Raw genomic sequence first — 20,139 nt, forward strand, 5'->3', positions numbered from 1 at the left:
TCAAGGAAAGAAATCCAAAATGAACTTTGAAAAATCAAGAGAATATAACTGTGACAAGGTAAACCACGACAAAACACTACTGAAATATTCCAACTCTTGCATTTCACGAAAAAAATTCAAAATGAGCTTTGAAAAATCAAGAAAATGTAACTTTGACATGGTAAACCACGACGAAACACTACTGAAATATTCCAACTATTGCATTTCACGAAGGAAATCCAAAATGAATTTTGAAAAATCAAGAGAATGTAACTTTGACAAGGAAGAGCATAACAAAACACTACTGAAATATTCCAACTCTTTCATTTCAACGAAAGAAATCGAAAAATTAATTTTGAAAAATCATGAGAATGTAACTGTGACAAAGTAAACCACGACACAACACTACTGAAATATTCCAACTCTTGCATTTCAAGTAAAGAAATCAAAAAAGAACTTTGAAAAATCAAGAGAATGCAGCTGTGACAGGGTAAAACACGACAAAACACTACTGAAATATTCCAACTCTTGCATTTCAACGAAAGAAATTCAAAAGGAACTTTGAAAAATCAAGATAATGTAACTTTGACATGGTAAACCACGACAAAACACTACTGAAATATTCCAACTCTTGCATTTCACGAAAGAAATTCAAAATGAACTTTGAAAAATAAAGAGAATGTAACTTTGACAAGGTAAAGCACAACAAAACACTACTGAAATATTCCAACTCTTGCATTTCAACGAAAGAAATCCAAAATTAACTTTGAAAAATCAAAAGAATGTAACTATGAGAAGGTAAAGCTCAACGAGACACTACTGATATATTCCATCTTTTGCATTTCAACGAAAGACATCCAAAATTAACTTTGCAAAATCAAGAGACTGTAACTTTGACAAGGTAAACCACTACAAGACACTACTGAAATATTCCAACTCTTGCGTTTCAACGAAAGAAATCCAAAATGAACTTTAAAAATTAAGAGAATGTAACTGTGACAAGGTAAACCATGACAAAACACTAGTGAAATATTCCAACTCTTGCATTTAAACGAAAAAAATCCAAAATGAACTTTGAAAAATCAAGAGAATGTAAGTGTGATAAGGTAAACCACAACAAAACACTACTGAAATAATCCAACTCTTACATTTCAATGAAAGAAATTCAAAATGAACTTTGAAAAATCAAGAGAATGTAACTGTGACAAGGTAAACCACGACGAAACACTACTTTAATAATCCAACTCTTGCATTTCAGTGAAAGAAATTCAAAATGAACTTTGAAAATCAAGAGGATGTAACGGTGACTAGATAAACCACAACTAAACACTACTGAAATATTCCAACTCTTGCATTTCAACGAAAGTTAGATTATGTTATGTTAGGTTAGGTTAGCCTGCGTACGCACGCGTACGTAGGCTAACATAACCTACCTCAACCTAACCTAACATAACTCAATCTAGCCTAAACTAACCTAACCTAACTTAAACATGGAGAGATATTTACTAGCTAACCTAACCTAACTTAGCTAACCTAACCTAACTTACCTAACCTGACTTAACCTAACCTAATCTAACCTAACTTAATCTAGTCTAATCTAATCTAACCTAATCTAACCTAACCATACTCGCCGGAAACTCCCCCCAGGTGCGTAGGCTAACCTAACCTAGCCTAACTTAACCTAACCTAACATAACTTAATCTAGCCTTAACCTAACCTAACTTAAACATGGAGAGATGTTTATTAGCTAACCTAATCTAACTTAGCTAACCTAACCTAACTTACCTAACCTTACTTAACCAATCCTAATCTAACCTAACTTAATCTAGTCTAACCTAACCTAACCTAACCAAACCATACTCGCTGGAAAATACCCCCAGGTCGACTTCGTATTTCTCTCTCACTATGCATGCTTGCGGGTGTAGAAAACGTACTCTCTGGTTGCTCTTACATTGGAAGCGGCTTTCCCAGTGGTACTCCATGGTAGGTTATCGAGACTATCTAGTTTATTGCGTGCGTTAAATCAGTAATTTTTTAGCATTGGAGGGATAAACATCTACACCATATTTTTAAAAAAAGACGTGAAAATGAACTATTCGAAGAAAGTGTGTGCACATGATAAAGTCATTGTTGCCTTGAATGCTGACAAAAGAGATATATTTGAACTATGGGACAAGTAGTAGTGGAGATCTTATTGGGAATGTGTGCCTACGTTGTCATGACAGTGAGGAGTTGAATTCCTTTGGAGTAGTCAAGAATTTTCATCATTCAAAAGGTGCATATTTGAAAGTATCATTTCCAGAGAAGTTAGTGCTCAAAGAGAACACCAACTTAAAAATAATAGTTGTTGAGGATGGGCAACTTCTAGCTTATGGTTCTGGTAACATGTTAGCCGTTGATAGGTCTTATTGCCATCTTTCCGGTGTTCGCATTCGAATGAAATCAGTAAGGAAAGAAGGGCCTACTGCTGCACCAAAATTATAAATCATATCTTGTCAACGTGCAAAAACTGTTGCCTCTGTAAAAATAATGTGATAATAGACAGTGAAATTGCTGGTAAAATAAAAAGAGCATTGGCAGACAATGTTAATAATGTAAAATAATGTCTATAACATATTTTTATGTTGTTACTACAAGTTGTTACTTCAAAAAAAGTATGTTTTGCTTTAATTTATTATATTCCTATTATTATAGGATATGTTAGCATATTACGCACTTAGAATGTCTATTAGATAGTTGTAGATTTTGTGTTTTCATTGAAAAAAAAAATATAATTGAACTATAGCTTTTTTCTTTTTTCTGTGAGAAAATTCAGAAGAGAACTTTAAATTTCTTTGTGCATTTGTGAAATTAAGAACTGAAGTGGAAGATTTTAATTTTTCTCTGGAGAAATTAGAATTGAACAGTAAGTTCTTTAATAAAATTCAGACTTGAGTTAACTTTTCATGATGAATGTATGACTTTTTCTATCTTCTATGAAAAATTTAGAACAGTAATTTTAAATTTTTCCATCTCTTTGAGAAAAATCTGAATTGAAGTGGAAAATTTTTATTTTTTCTTGAAAAATAGAATTGATCTGTAACTTATTTCTTTTCATATGGATAGTTAGTAAAAGAACTTGAACTTTTCTTCACATCAATGAGAAAATTAGCTCCTTATCTTCATAGTGAGATATTCACGATCAATGTGTAACTTTTTCTATCTTCTACAAAAAATTTGGAGGAGAATTTTAAATTTACGTCTTTGGGGAAACATCTGAACTGAAGTGGAACCTTTTTATATTATTAAGAAAAATAGAATTGATCAAAAACTAATTTCTTTTTCATTGAGAATATTCAGAAGAGAGCTTGAACTTTTCTTCAATTTATTGAGAAATTTCAAATATAACTTTAAATTTCCATATGCGTTTGTGAAATTAAGAAATGAAGTGAAAGAATTTCATTTACTTGGGATAAATTAGAATTGAAGTGCAAGTTCCTAAATAAAATTAAGAAGATAACTTGAAATTTCTATCTTCTATGAAAAATTTGGAAGAGTATTTTGAATTTTTTCATCTCTTTGAGAAAAATCTAAACTGAAGTGGAATCTTGCATAATGATTAGAACTTGAACTTTTCTTCACTTCTGTGAGAAAGTTTAAAATTGAAGTAGAAAATTTTATCTTCCGAGAAAATATTCGCAACTAGGTTATAGGTTTTTCCACCTTCTACGGAAAGATTTCAAATAGAACTTTAAATTTACTTGTGTCTTTGTGAAATTAAGAACTGAAGTGGAAGATTTTTATTTTCTTTGGAGAAATTAGAATTGAACTGTTAGTTCTTTAATAAAATTCAGAAGATAACTTGAACTTTCTATCTTCTATGAAAAATTTGGAACAGTATTTTAAATTTTTTCATCTCTTTGATGTTCCTTTCAATGTTTTATTTCCAAAAATGGTAGTCTAATTGCCACCATTCTAAATGTACCCAGACCCTACCTTCAGATTTCGATTGGTACCCCTAGGCTAAATAGTAGACTTGATTCTAGAACTGTTGCTATAAAACAAAAACCCATAGTCAGTGATTTTTTTTATTTTGTCTAGGATATGTCCAGTTAAGAAGAAGGTTGATGGTGATGTACATTGCAAAGTATATCTGGAAAACTTAGGCTGTTTACATTAACTTGTTGGCTAAAAGAATATAATTTGATGTTCCTTTCAATGTTTTATTTCCAAAAATGTTAGTCTAATTGCCACCATTCTAAATGTACCCAGACCCTACCTTCAGATTTCGATAAGAAAATAACTTGTTCTGAAAAGATATAATAAAGCCCTAAAAAGTATTAAAAAATGGGGGCTCAGGGTCCTTGGGGGATCTGGGGGCCCTTTGGGAGCCCGGGGGACCTTTGAGGACCGGGGGCTTCCTTGGGGGTGGGGGTGGGGTATGAGGGCCCTTTTGGGGTTGGGGTAGAGGACCTCACGACACTGTTCAAATGGAACTTGTGTATTATAACGACCACAGAGTTTCGCCCTTAAATTCTCCTCTAAAACCTTTTCTAAAATCATCTTTTAAAATGTCTCTAACTGTTTCGCCGAAATAATTCCCTAAAATGTCTAAAACGGTTTCGCCCAAATAACCCCTATACGTAATTTCTGCGTGTTCCTTTTGTTTTGGGCATCCCTGCGCTGTCACATTTCAAATTACTAAGAAACCCTTTCGTGAATCAATAATTCCCCTTAGAAACAACAAATTAATTACCCTTCCATAAATCAATGATTCCCCTAGCGATTATGTAAATCACCCCTCATGTCATTACACGTGGCCAAACAACAACAACAACAAGTGATGTCATTTATAATTCTTGTCACTAGAGATCAGTGAAGCCCTATTTAAAAATAGAACATTTATTTTTCTCTCTGACCTATAGAGCGTTTATCACTCAGACTTAAGATCAAAGAAGTCAGACTTGTTTGTTTATTCCCCTTTTCTTAAATCAATAATCCCCCTAGTGATTATGTAAACCAAGTTCTCAGAAATTCTCTCCCCTTTCGTGAATGAATAATTCCCCTTCGAACCAGCAAAGTAATTCCCCTTTCTTGAATCTATAATTGCCCTTAGAAACAACAAATTAATTCCCCTTTCGTGAATGAATGATTCCCCTTAGAAATAACAAATTAATTCCCCTTCCATAAATCAATAATTCCCCTAGCGATTATGTAAATCACCCCTCATGTCATTACACGTAGCCAAACAACAACAGATCAATAATCCTTGAATAAATTATGTAAAAAAGAATTTCCCGAGCGATTACGCAATCAAGTTCTGGGAAATTCACTTCCCCCTCGAGTCCTAGATCAATACATTGCCCCTAGTGATTATGTAAATCACCCCCCCTCCAGTGTCATAAATCAATAATTCCCCGAGCGATTATGTAAATCACCCCTTATGTCATTACACGTGATCAAACAACAACAGATCGATTGACCTTGACCCCCATTAGACTCGATCGATAATCCTTGAATAAATTATGTAAAAAAAGTTGTAGGTGGCAGCAGGGGTGAGGGATGGGAGTTATAGGGTCCTTTCTACTATCGAATAAAAAAACAAGTTTTTTCAACTGAAAGTAAGGAGCAACGTTAAAACTTTAAACGAAAAGAAATTACTCCGCATATTAAGGAGTTACCCCCTCATCTATGCATTGCTCTTTATGTTAATGTTTGATTGTTTTTCCAAATTTTTTTAGAACGACTCCTGAAACACAAAGGCCGTTTAATTTGAATAGGAATCGTTTTAAAAGTGCAAAGAAATTTAACGTGAAGAGGAAGATAAGGGAGGGGGCAACCCCTTCATATATGGAATAGTTTATTTTCCTTTTGAGTTTTAATGTTGCTCCTTACTTTCAGTTGAAAAACTTGCTTTTTTTTAATTAAATTAAATAAGGAACTAGAATTGCAGTCCATTTGTTTGTCCACGTTACAAATATGTAATAGAAGACCAGTCAATCATTCACATCAACTCCAGCAATGGAGCGATTGTAGTCGGCTACGATCCTGGGGACTTTATTTCAAAGAAAGTATTTCGATTTTTGTCCCAGCATCTTGAAGACTTTTTTCGTCTACCCCTGTATGCAAGCCCTGCCCCTATGCGAGCAATACAGGGTAATTGCCAGGGCATGAGTTAAAACCTCAGGACACACAGAACATTCCCAGTTATATCTTCTAAAAAAGGTTCCAAACATAAATGTAACCAACTATTGAAACAAAATAAAGGGTACCAAATTTCCATCCCATAAGAAATTCAAATATATATATATTTTTTTAATAAATTAGTCTAGAAGGGCCGACGAGAGCAGTAACATATTATACCTGGTCAGGACCGGTTATGCACCTACGTGGAAATGAAGATATAAAGGGTATTCTAGATGGCGTAAAACACCTATCAACATGTTTTTTGCATTATAATACAAAGCAAAAACTCTTCTTATTTCCGGAGTTTTTCAGTGCCCTAGCTCTCAACAAAATATAGAATTTTTTCTCCCTCATTGCTTTTAAATAATTTTTATTCTCTATATCTTCACATCCTTGAATTGGTTCACATCCAGAACCAATAGGTATGCGACATTTGAAGCAGTTCGATATCTTTAATACTAAATCAATTTGAACAGATTATGTCCCCAAGGGTGCAACTAGGTCTAGGTCTCAGGAAGACAGATTTAAACTGAGTGCATTAGTAGTTTTCAGTTCATCTTTAATCTGATTGTCAAAATTCCCATGAATGTTTTCTTAGTTTAATGTACACTTAACCCTTCTATCCTTCTTTAACCCTTCTGTCAAACCCAGTTTTACAGATTATGAGCAAGCGTTTGATTCAGCTAACAAAAGAGCTTTAGTGAAGGCCCTATCCTTTTATCGTATACCAGATAAACAAATTAAAGTGACTAGTGCTATGTTCCAGAATAACCTTGCTGCGGTTAAGGTAGGAAATGAGGTTAGTATCTGGTTTCACATTTAATCTGGATTTAACCATGGTTACGTTCTATCTCTATCTATATGGGTCATTTAGATGGGCTTCGCCCTAAGGAGCGCAAAAAAGGCAATAGAAGAACACGGAATCAATTGGAGAAGTAAAACTCTCGTAGACTTAGTTATGCTGATGCAAAGGCATTAGCAAATAGCAAAATGTATTTTTGGAGGTTTTGAGCCTTCAGGGCGCAAGAATAGGTTTGAATATTAATGTTAAAAAGGCCAAGTCGCTAAACATAGGAATAAGTTATGGTGAAGAGGTGATGCTGGGTAAAGAGAAGATTGATCAAATGGACAGCTTCACTTTCAATTACCTAGGTAGAATTACTAGTAAAGACGGTGGGTGCCGTCAAGATGTGAAAAGTAGAATACCCAAGGCCGAGGGTGTTTCTTCATATTTGAAAAAGGTTTGGAAGAATAGGAAGATAAGTGTACGAACCAAGATTAGAACCAAGTTAGAGTAATGGCATTTGCCAGGTAAGGTTCTGAAGCGTGGGTGCTTGGAAAGACGGAGGATTTGCTCGATGTTTTCCAGAAAAACTACCTATGAAATATTTTGGCTAACCGTTTGAGTGACCTTATCTCTAACATTTAGTTGTACGAAAAATGTGGTTCAATCCCACTTTCTATAGTTATAACAAGAAAAAGGTTGAGATGGCGAGAGCACGTTCTGTGGATGAACGTTGACACATTACCAAAGATCGTCCTTGTCAGCAAACCATCTAGGACCAAAGAAAAATAAGGTTGTCCCAGAATAGGATGGGAGGATTTGGATAAATTGGGATTGGTCCTGCAGTGAGTTGTTAGTAGTAGTCTTTTTAACATTTTCCCATATTTAGAAAACCTTTTAAAATAAAAACCAGACTTTACTCGGCAAATAACTGACATAAATAGGTTCCTGTAACTCTTATATTCATTCAATTTACAGACTTAAGAAGAAGGTTTTCAATTTTTCTAAAGATAATTCTTTCTTTTCTAGCTGTTGATTAAGCCGGGAGTCATCCAAGGGTTTAAAGGTTCTGATTTGTTTGCCGACCCCGTGAAAATGAGCGGTTACAAGTTTGGATTTTTTCAGTTTTCACTAAATTATCAACCATAAATCAAAACTTGCATTTAAATCTGACTCAGAGGCAGTCTTTTCCCGTAATTGGTCAGTCAAACACAGTTTTAATTGATGTAGATTCCTTTCGGAGAAACGAAAAGAAATACTCGTTTACAATGTAGTTCGATTAGACGGAGGTTCAGGAATGGCTAACTTTGAAAAAATAGAAAAATGGTTAGAGATGCCGCTTACCAAGACACATATACGAAGAATTGACAAAGAAAAAAAAGTTATGAATTGTTGTCTCAGTTCCTCTAGAAGATATAGACGTCATTTGCAGCATACTATAAGAAAGCATTGCAGCGAGAAAGTCTATTGACATAGAAGAATCATCCAAAAAGATTTAAATTAAAATCACCATGACAACCCTATCACTTGGCTGGTTTATGACCTACCCCATTGCATCATTTGATTGATCCTAAAACGGCACTAAACACTAAACAAATAGACTTAAATAGCTTACCAGGTCTGCCAGGAAGCCCATCTAATCCAGGTAAACCAACAGGACCATCAGGACCAACTCGGCCTTGATCACCTCTGTCTCCAGAAACACCAGGAGACCCTCTAAAACCATAATAGCCATGTAAACCAGGGTTGCCAATATCTCCTTTTCGACCTTTGGGAGCTGAAATAAAATAAAATTGTATAATTACAGACCTGTAACATAGTAGTTTTTAAAAAAAAAAATTTCTGGGGATCAAAATTCATCGAAAGTTCAAATCTCCTAATAAATGAAAAGTAAAAAATCAGGGAAATAGGATACAAAATAAGGATCTCTGCTTGACTTTAATGGCTAGAAGAAAACAAGAAATAAAAATAAAAACAAGCTCGATATTTCAGGGAGTTTCAAGGCTTTGGGTTAAGGGTGGCATAAAGTCTAAATTCGATCTCTATTTGGCATTTCTCGCAACAATGGAAATGAAAATGTCGATTTCTTTTGAAATGGGAACTGGAAATACCCTTCGATTGGTCGAATTGGAAGAAAAATCACCCGAAAAAATTACATCTCATGTAACACTGCTGAAAATGGAAAAGAAAACAAAAAAAATAAAGAAACCCAGAAAATAATGTTTCCCCGTTAAAAATAGATAGATAGATAGGTAGATAAACGTATTTTAAAGCCAAAAATACAGTCATGAACACGACAAAAGGCACAAATTACATAAACTTAGATCAGCGATCATCATAAAATACTTAAATGGAACACTTGTGTACCATGAGCAAAATACGATATATTTAAAACACCAAAATAAAGTTCCTTCCTTCTAAAGATAATTCCGACTTCCTATAATTAAGCTAAATCTAGTTTCAAAATGAAAAGTCATTAATCAGCAAATAGAAAAAGTGCAGTCACTTTCGAAGGAAGTTTAAACGATAAGAACCGTGTGAAGGTCTGAATCATAAAAAATATTTCAGACGTATTATTAGACCAAGGGTTCACACTTGAGCCAATTACGAGCCAAGTCCTTACAGCCCAGGATGAAAGAACTGCGTTTGGTAGTGGGGTAAAATTGCTTTTTGAAAGGATTCGTAATTCAGAGTCAGGACCACTTAGATAGAATTATTTCGACGTTCAAGCTTGGCAATTCTCTCATTGTTGTATCTGAGTCACCGTTGTGTTATTTGAAGTGACCTACTGCTGTTCACCTAAATATGTAAGTCTCAATAAATCCATTGCTTTTTACCTGTGTTTATTTCATTTTATATATCCGTATCTAGCCTAATGATAGCTAATTAGTTCGTATGTCTCCAAAGGCACGTTCCCAGGGAATCTGATCTTCAGATCGCTCGAGGAAAGGGGTCACATTTATATGGCTACACATATTATTTTCTCTCAATAATTGAGGGTGGTGCGGTCATAAATTTACTTCACTCCCCATCGTTGTGGCGCAGGGCTCGATGGCACAATCTTTGGCGCTATAAGCGGCGCTATCGGAAAACTTATAAGGTGTAAGTTCGCAGTTTTAAAGTACGATATTAGATTTGACGCGGTCAATATTTATGACCACAATTAAGCCCAGTCCCTTTCTTTTATAGCCACACAATAAATTTCATCGCTACAAATGGCGTGGTCGGTAGGACCTCACGGAATTAACTAAAGGGAACTCCCAAAATGTTCCATGGTTCCAGGAAGCTCAAACTTCCCTAGACCGTCTCAAAAAGGCGCTCACTTCTGAACCAATTTTATCACTTCCTGGTTTCGAAAACGGAAGATTTGTGGTCACAACCGATGCTAGTTCAAAAGGCATTGGGGCTATTCTTTCGCAAATAATTCCCATAGGAAACCCTGATCCTTTACAAGGACCTTCTAATAAAAAAATTAGAAAACGTTATATGCTATTCGAGTAGAACCTTATCAAAGGGCGAAAGTAGTTATTCCGCCACAAACTTAGAATTATTATCTGTAATCCACCACTTGGACAAATTTAGACACTATTTAATTGGTAGAAAATTTATACTACGATCAGACCATAAAAGCTTGCAGTATCTTCGCACATTTAAAAACTCCACGGGCATTCTAGCTAGATGGAATATGAAAAGCCAAGACCTAGATTACGAATTTGAACATTTAAAAGGAAAACAAAACGCAGCTTGCGACTTTTTGAGTAGATACCCAGAAAATATTTCGTTGGAAGCTGAGAAAAATGAAGTCAACGCTATCAATGCTAAGAGCAAGCATGAAAGTAAGAAAAAAAAGTCAAGGACACAGTAAAGAAAAATTAGGTTAACCATTGTCCCTTGTCTATAGAAAAAATATAAAAAGAAAGCAAAAGAAGGAAGAAATGTGTTCGGCGTTTGTTAATTATTTCTTGAATGACGATACATTACCGGATACACTCAAAACTCTAAGAAAAGAGATAGATAAATTTTACTATAATCTTGTTGAAGAAATACTATGTAGAATCGTGACTGCTGAGACAAATAGAAACCAATCCTCAATAATACCTGTATTACCAAAAAACTTAATAGTGCCTGCACTTGAATATTTTCATTCAGATACAGGTGGACATTTAGGAACATTAAAAACGTTCCATAAATTAAAACAGTAGTTTTACGTACCATCAGAAATAACAGAACCTGAATAATTTGTAAGTACAATCGAAGCATGAAACTTGGGAAAAATACCCCCATCTTCTCCATATCCACCACCTGAAAGAGTCTCAGTAGCAAAGTAACCATTATATATTATCTAATTTGAATTATACGAAGCAAGTGGAGACTAGCAGAACCTGTTTCTAGCAGAGGTCATACTTGCATTATTTCAGCTATAAACCATTTTGCCGGATTTAGTTTTGCAAAAGCAGTTAAAATTTAAGGTGTGTACGCCACTAGTATGGTGTTAGTGAAATTATTTTTAAAATTTGGTGTTCCAAATAAAATTTTTAGTGACAACGGAGGTAATTTTGTTTCAAAGGTAACAAAAGACTTAATGAGTTTTCTTACTATAGAAAAAATGGTGACAGATCCTACCACCAACAACATAATGGTAGAATATAAAACAGGAATAAGATATTTTCAAACTTATTAAGTATTTATAAAAAAGACAATAGGAAAGACTGGGATCAATTCTTACCTTATTTAACTAACGTAATCAACACTGCTTATTCAGAAACAACTAAAGATAATCCTTTTTATTTAGTTTTCGGTCGTGATTTTAGAATCCCGTGTAATAAGATTATTGAATCTCGGCAGTATTATAATAGCTCGGAAGATTAAAGACAAGATCTCATGAATAGGATTAGGAAAACTTATAAAGTAATTAGACAAGAGCTGGGAAAGCGCTCAATAAACCAAGAGCTAAGAAACCAACCCAAAGTCAAGGGGAGTATAGATTTCAAAGTAGGAGACTGCGTCTACCTAAAGAACGAGGCAAAAACGGAAGGAAAACAACTTACCAACAGATATTCAGGACCGTACAGAATAGTCAAAAAGTACGATAACGAATATACTTTTAAAATGGAAAACCCCGATAGTGGAAGAACTTACAAGGCGCATGTTAACCGAATAAAAAGAGCCAAATTTCCAGAAAGATGGGTATCACATCTCTCCTCCACTGATTCGTCAGATGCAGAAAATGAGCCCCAAGATCAAGATTGGCAGAGCTAAAACCCTTTAATTTCAAGCAAGACTATTTCGAGAATGACAGTGATGAGGAAAACTTTGACGAGTTCTTAGATATGAAAAATATATTTATTCCAAAGAAAAAATCCCGAAACCTAGTGTGAATAAAAATACCGAGAAGCAAAAAGGGCTCGTGACCAAAAAGTGCCAGAAGCTTAGAATATCCAATATCTCCAAGAACCTAATTCTTTCTCGGTACAATTGCGACCTTTTGCCGCCAAAAAGATTTCCAGACGAAATAGTTTCCCCTGCAACACCGATAGAAAGGCCCTTGTCTTAACAGGAGAAATTAAACAGATCAGTAGAAACCCCAGTTATTGATTCAAAGAAAATTCACCCCAAGGATGTAACTAAAACGAACCTGCGAGAAACAATGGATCTAATAAATTTCCTCATAAAACGAGTTAAAGTACATTGCCCAAGAATAAAACTCCCAAGGAAGACCAGCAAAGATAGTATTATGACATAACTGTGTCCAAGGTCAAGCCTAAAGAGTGGACTTCAGGGAGGAGAACCTTTGTGCAAAAAGTGCCCCACACCCCTGAAGACATGACCTTCAAACAGTGGAGGAACCCCGCAAAAACTACTAATTCCTCCCAAGGCTCTCAAGAAACTTTCAAATCTCCCGAGTTGAAAACTCAAGGCGAGGATTTAGGGAATAAACCTTCTACTTCTAGAGGAGTAGAAATTTACGAAGGAAGGGCAGGTGACACCCCAAAAAGCGCCACTTCTAAAATTTCTAATCTGGATTCACTGGAAACCAATTTAGAAGAGTATGACAGCCAATCAGACCATATAGTAGCTAAAGAAATAGAAAAATCAAGACCGGACTCAGCAGCCACACACGGGAAAAAAACTAAATTAAAAGGGAAAGAATTTTTGAAAAATAAATACAAAATTTTCGACCCTATTTCACTATAAAAACCGATAAACAAAAAAACGAAAGAAACAGAGGATAAAATAATGACACAGTCAGGCAGAGCGGTTAAAAAACCTCACAGATGAAAATATCCCTAATTAATGTAAAGATAAATTTCAAATCCCTTATAAAAATCAACTTGTGATCCACCATAATAAATCTAACCGTGTGCAAGTAAAGTTAACCAAGTAAATATTAATGAAAAAAAATATATATAATACAAGTGATGTCAAAACGTCAGCGATCAGGGAGAAAGGCCCGAGGTGGGAAGCTCGTGGTCGACCGATGGTGACAAATAGTGTTTTTAGGTCCTGTGTGGCACATTCTGCCTACTAGGTACTACCTTACGAAAATCAACTATACCCCTATAAATGTAAATTAATCAGTTGGACAACCTATAATGCACCCAGTTATTGAGATCAATAACGGAACTTATATCATGGGGAGGGGAGGTTCGGTCTCCCCTACCGACCGTGTTTTCAAAGTCAATATCATCGATTCTATATGTGTTGTTGTTATACTTGGTCATTGGACACCGGATGTGGGACAACACGTATGGAGTCGAGGATTTCGGATGCTCACCTAGCCCAAGTAGCCTATTTGAGTTTAGCAAAGATACGTCCCTTTACTCCTCCATGGAATTCAACTTATATTCTACAAAAGAACTATGGAAACCATCCCCTACTCAGTATTAAGTTGTGTAATCAAATCTAAATAGATGGACCACGTTTTGTGGGAAGCCTGGGGAGGAACTCAAAGCCCACGCAGCGTTTAAATTGCTGGGTTTTGGCGGTTCCCTCGGATTTTCTATAAGAAATCGACCCAGGTCCTAACAAAGATTGATGTAAAAAAAAAAATAAAAAAAAATACCAGTACAGAAGCGTCTAATTATGATCTGATCCTGTTCATAATTATGAACACTACCATGATTTCTGTTCCAAGAGAAACTGTTGGAACTTTGTCTTGTTACTATAATACAGAAAGAATAGACCCAAGTTACAAAACAGAATTACTATTACAAAATATGGGTACGATAACCATAAAACAAGGGTGTCGACTCGTAACTAAAGAGTCAACCGTCCGAACGCCGTTAACGCCGTTAATTACCACGAGCACAAATATAATAAGTCCCAAAATAACTAACTTCAAGGCAATCAACCTGTCGTACCCTATTCAAAATATAGAAAACGAGGAAATAAAAACCTCGATATGGTCACAAATAGAAAAGAATAAAGGGACAATAAGGCTCACAAAAATAAGAGAAGCATTAGATTCGCAGATTCCCCAATTTACAAATAAAGACCAGAGATTAACTTATGTGGATAATAAGTACGGATTGTTCTCAACCCATTTCTGGTGGAACATACTATTGGCCGTATGTTTCGTATTCGCAACTTTCCTGACCATAAAAACCCTATTGACTTTTAATTACGGAAAAATCCTAAGACTAAGAAGACAAACACCAAGAGAAGAACACGGGTAAGCAACTGAAATGCGGGGGTTAAACCCGGAGCCCAAGGAGAACGTCTAAGCCAAGAAATAGGGAAGAAAATAGAAAACGAGTGGGTAGAAAGATCTCCACTCGTCCTTGTTATGTCTTGTTCCCTCATTGTAGTATCGCTTACGTAAAACCGTGTGGTTATGACACTGCAACATGCGTTTCTTAAACAGTACGGACGTGCGTGAACAATGCAGGAATGAAACATGTTGTAAAATTAGACCTCAAAATTAACCATGTAGCATAAACTCTGTTTAAATGATTATTTTAAATCTAATGTAAAATTAACTGAGTGTTGAAGGAGTGTTGAGCACGATAAAAATTTGGTTTTCTGTCCTAATTTTAGTGAATTTATTTAACTCTGTCTCATAGCGTAAAATTCATGTACCCGATCAATACGTGACTTAATTGTACTATAAGTATTTACTTTAAAGAACGTGTGATCCTGCCTTGTTATTTTTATTACAGGAAGTGGATTGATAAATTGGATATCGAGCATTACAACGAGTTGCCCAGTGCAGATACAACCTAGAAGCATCTATTTTCATCATACCTCAACCAACGAAGAGTACTCACCATACACTTAAGGCAATTTTCATCCCAGCTTCGTCTACGAAAACAACAGTTACCTTTATGATTGTTTCTTCGACCACAAACCATATTACGTATCAGGTAACATTATATTTGAATCTCAGTATCCAGTGCTTTATCGAACTATATAATCACATAAATGCTGAGAACCCCAGCGATCAGTACAATATATAAATACATGAATATCGCCTTTGATAATCATTATGGACCCATATACCATATGACCGTATAGTCATGATATTTGATGACCTCAAAAAACTATTTATGTGTCACAGACTTACGCATCGAATCCCTTTCGACCATCTCTCGAAATCCATCCTATCCCCTCTGTGTGGAAAGTTTATATCTCTGTTACCCCATAGATGTTACGAGATAATTTCTGAACAATGGACCTGGAAACCAAAATTGACCCCAGTGACCAAACCCTCAGTGACAATATACCCCTCCCACAAGTTAAAGACAATATGTTGAAGGAGTCACTATAGTTTGATGTCGACCTGTTCCAAACCCAAACTTCAATTCCCCCATGATTAACCTAGGAATTACCGCAAAGGTTAATAGATGCAAGCCATGAGCTAACAATTTTATAAGAGACACAAATGAACAATTTTGTGCGAGAATACATTCTCTATATGCCTCAAAATATCCCAAAAATGATATGCTGAGAAGAAAATAAACGCACTCCCAATGTTCGACCCCTTAATGATAAGGCACCCTATGAACTATCAAAAAGCAGGTAAGAATGAACCCTGATAGCATATTCCAACACCTGTAGTTGGAAGCATCATTTCCCAGTTGACAATTAGAGAAAGCTCATCGTGTGAACACAATCGTGCTTGAACTGTCCCATGAAGAAACCATACAGTAAGTGCTTTAAGAAATTTTGCCAAGACGAAAAGAATGAAGGACAATAACAGAACATAACGATTTTAGAACAGAACGATTAAGTACACTAAAGACTCGAAGGTGATGAAATAGATGTGAATTTACATATGTTACTTCTTAATAACTTTGATAACTCAAAAATCCCAATATCCTGTCATTAACATTGCGTAGCAAACATCCCCAGTGAAAGTGTTTTAATGTTACCAGTGAATTTGGTAAACCCAATATTGTGTGTTTTAAATCGTTCTTGCATGTAATGTTAGATGTCCAGATATAGTTAGGTGTAGTATTATCATGTTATTCATTTAATGTAGCATAGATAGAAAGTAATATGCCATATTAACAGCAAAATAAAAAAAAACCTCGTAAAAAGTGAATTCAAAAAATGTGGAGGTAGAATAGCCCGAACCTTGTTCGAAATGTAAAAGTAATCAGTGTTAGATGTAGAAGAAACAAATCTTTAGTATAGTAGTTAGCCTGGAAACATGAATAATCTTAGCCCGGTAGATGAGTTTTAGATAGGGATGTAGAATAAAATAAGAAAAGTAATAGAGAAAATTGATAGCACTCCTTTTTAGGCCATAACATAAATTTAAATTAATTATCTAGAAGAAATAATTATTAAATGATAAGCATTGGAAGGTCCAAAGGTAATCAATTCTTAATGACGGAACATCAATTATTCCTGGGATGGGTAATCTTTACCGTTAACAAAATGTGATATATTTAAAACACCAAAATCAATTTCTTTCTTTCTAAAGATAATTATGAATTTTTATAATTAAGCTAAATCTAGTTTCAAAAATTAAAATTTCTTAATAAGCAAAGAGAAAAAGCGCAGTCACTTTCGCAGGACGTTTAAACGATAAGAACCGTGTGAACGTCTAAATCATCAAAAATATTTAAGACGTATTATTGGACGAAGGGTTCGCATCCTTGGGCCACTTGAGCCAATTACGAGCCAAGTCCTTACAGCGCAGGACGAAAGAACTGCGTTTGGTAGTGGGGTAAAATTGCTTTTTGAAATGATTCGTAATTCAGAATCAGGACCACTTAGATAGAATTATTCCGGCGTACGATCTTTGCAATTCTTTGATTGTTGTATCTTAGTCACCGTTATTTTCATTTGAAGTGACTCGTTGCTGCTCACCTAATTATGTAAGTCTCAATAAATCCATTGCTTTTTACCTGTGTTTATTTCATTTTATATGTCCGTATCTAGCCTAATGATAGCTAATTAGTTCGTATGTCTCCAAAGGCACGTTCCCAGGGAATCTGATCTTCAGATCGCTCGAAGAAAAGAGGTCACATTTATATGGCTACACATGTTATTTTCTCTCAATAATTGAGGGTGGCATGGTTATAAATTTACTTCACTCCCCATCGTTGTGGCGCAGGGCTCGATGGCACAATCTTCGGCGCTATAAGCGGCGCTATCGCCGAACTTATAAGGTGTAAGTTCGCAGTTTTAAAGCACAATATTAGATTTGACGCGGTCAATATTTATGACCACAATTAAGCCCAGTCCCTTTCTTTTATAGCCACACAATAAATTTCATCGCTACACTTGATCTACCTAACACTAGTATTTAATTCTTGGAAATACCGTCCTGTATTGCCTACCAGAAAAAAAAGAAGAAAAAAAAGCACTTAAATGAAACGCTTAATTTACCTTATACTAGGATTTTCTTAGTGAACAAAATCTAAATATTTGAGTCAGATTTTGTAAGTATTAGAAGCTAGCTTCGAAATCCTATCACAGCTGTAAAGTTTCTTTATATACTTTATAAGACTAGGACTTATAAGCAATAAATTTAATTTACATAAGACAATGGACTTTTACTTATCTATCTTTATTCAAAAGACTGCAATATTCCGTGACAATAACTGTCCATAATTAAATTACCGCTAAAATGGAACTTGAATCGTTTATTTCAGATATCGGCAAATTTAAATTTAAAAGTCTTTTATGGCATACTGAGGAAAATAGTTTAACGGAGTATTTAACCCTCTCAATTCTTACGTTCAACAGAAAATATAAACATTGAAATTTAGCTTTTCGAAAACAAAATCATTTTCATAGGAAGCAAGTGAGGTAGCACTTCCAGCTTAACAGGCAAAACTATTCGTGCTCACACAATACAAGCCAAAAAGTCATTCCTAACCTAAATGATACATTCATAATCTGATCAAGCAGAAGGAAATTTCACTGAAAGTTTCACAAGATTAAAGCTTTTCCCCATATTTCTTTATGTTGCAATATAGTTAGAGTTAACATTTTTATTTAGTAGAGCATGTGGCAAATGACTTATACTAACTATAAAGGATTCTTACCAACAGAAGGACCGTCAAAAGCGTGACCCTTATCCCCAACTTCACCAGGAAGACCAATCATACCATCTCTTCCAGAATTGCCAGGAAGCCCAGGACGACCAGCATTGCCAGTTCCACCAGGAGGTCCAACTGCTTGATCTGCTCTTCCAGGAAAACCTTTAGGGCCGGGAAAACCAGGCTCACCTCTCTGTCCTGACTGACCTAGACGTCCTGGAAGACCGCTACGGCCTATTGTACCTGGAGGACCAATTGCTATTTCACCGGAGATTCCTTTATCACCAGGAAGCCCAACTAGACCAGGTTCACCATAGTCACCATTTATGCCACGGGGACCGTATGAACCTAAAGTAGAAATAGTGTCAATCGTGTAATGGTTAAATATATAGATTTCCTTAAATATTAAAAGTATAATTTCTAATTTCAACATTCTTAACATTATATTTTGTTGATCTTCACAGTTATAACAGTTAGAGTTAAAATTGTACTTCTACAGCCACCCCTTACTATCAAAAAATTTGTATTTTTGAATTAAAAGAATGGCAAAATTTGAGAAAGTGAGAATTTGGATTTCTAGCATCGATCAAAACCCAAACGTTCCTTTAGAATTCAAAAAGTGGTTCCGAAAGTTTTATACGAGTTCCTAGTAAATATTTTCATTGGTCTTATGCTAAAATTAACTGCATAGTGAATGAAATTTCGTGAAAGGCCGCCAGTTGTTACAATAAAAGATTATCCGCTGCACCCTTTTTTTTAACTCCGACATCAGAAAAGAATTACCCTGAGACGGCACTCAAGAGCTACTATAAAAGATACCAGTATGATTAGTTTTACAGTCAGACAGTCAGGCCGTCTTAGATAATTACTAAACAAATAGAAAATATAGGAATATATTTTTTTTTATGTCGTTCAAATATTGGTTTTGATATTAGCAAATGTTCCTGACGCAATTTACTGAGAAATAGTTTACCATAATGGAGGTAATGTCAGTGCTATGGTAATAAACACCATAGTCTCCCTTATAAACATGATAAACACTATGGCGATAGTCTCCCTATCATTCCCGATACCGAAGTTGTGTGAAGGGATTGATAAATCAATATGGCTCTTTACTTTTTTTTAAAACTGTTTTTTGGGAAATATATTTTTTTGAATTGGAATTAAGCAACACCAAAAACCTTAACAAAATCACCGCTTCGTGTAAAAATTAAATAAAAAAAAACAAGTTTTTTTTAACTGAAAGTAAGGAGCGACATTAAAACTTAAAACAAACAGAAATTATTCCGTATATGGAAGGGGCTGTCCCCTCCTCAACACCTCGCTCTTTACGCTAAAGCTTGGCTCTGTCTCACAACTTTATTTTTTAAAACAATAAAACTTTAGCGTAAAGAGCGAGGCGCTGAAGAGGGGACAGCCCCTTCCATATACGGAATAATTTTTGTTCGTTTTAAGCTTTAATGACGCTCCTTACTTTCAGTTAATAAAACTTGTTTTTTTTATATTTATTTTATGAAGGTTTTTGGACTAATGCAGCTTTGAGTTTAGCTAACCGCACGTGAATAATTCAAATGAAATTTGCATTTTAATTTTACTTTTTTTGGCTAAAGAAGATCTTCGAAATTTTTTTCATGCGTAACTTGCCAATCAACTGACTTAGCGATCTTCTGGGCTCTTATATTTTTATTACGGCTAGTAATAAAAACTATTAAGGTA

The 20,139-nt window shown here is 35.1% G+C and overlaps 1 protein-coding gene across 1 annotated transcript in view; it reads right to left on the reverse strand.

Annotated features, from left to right (window-relative positions):
• The window catches only part of LOC148941432 (uncharacterized), a 364,996-nt gene that overhangs the window by 197,838 nt on the left and 147,019 nt on the right, over positions 1-20,139 (reverse strand). The window contains exons 9-10 of the mRNA XM_089104420.1: positions 18,430-18,771; positions 8,544-8,705 (exon numbers count right to left, since the gene is read on the reverse strand). Coding sequence (XP_088960546.1) covers positions 8,544-8,705; positions 18,430-18,771 — 504 coding nt within the window. The remainder of the gene's footprint in view (positions 1-8,543; positions 8,706-18,429; positions 18,772-20,139) is intronic.

Source organism: Artemia sp. Qi Xiang Cuo, chromosome 18 (assembly GCF_049724085.1).
Source record: "Artemia sp. Qi Xiang Cuo chromosome 18, ASM4972408v1, whole genome shotgun sequence".
Classification (NCBI taxonomy): Eukaryota; Metazoa; Arthropoda; class Branchiopoda; order Anostraca; family Artemiidae; genus Artemia; species Artemia sp. Qi Xiang Cuo.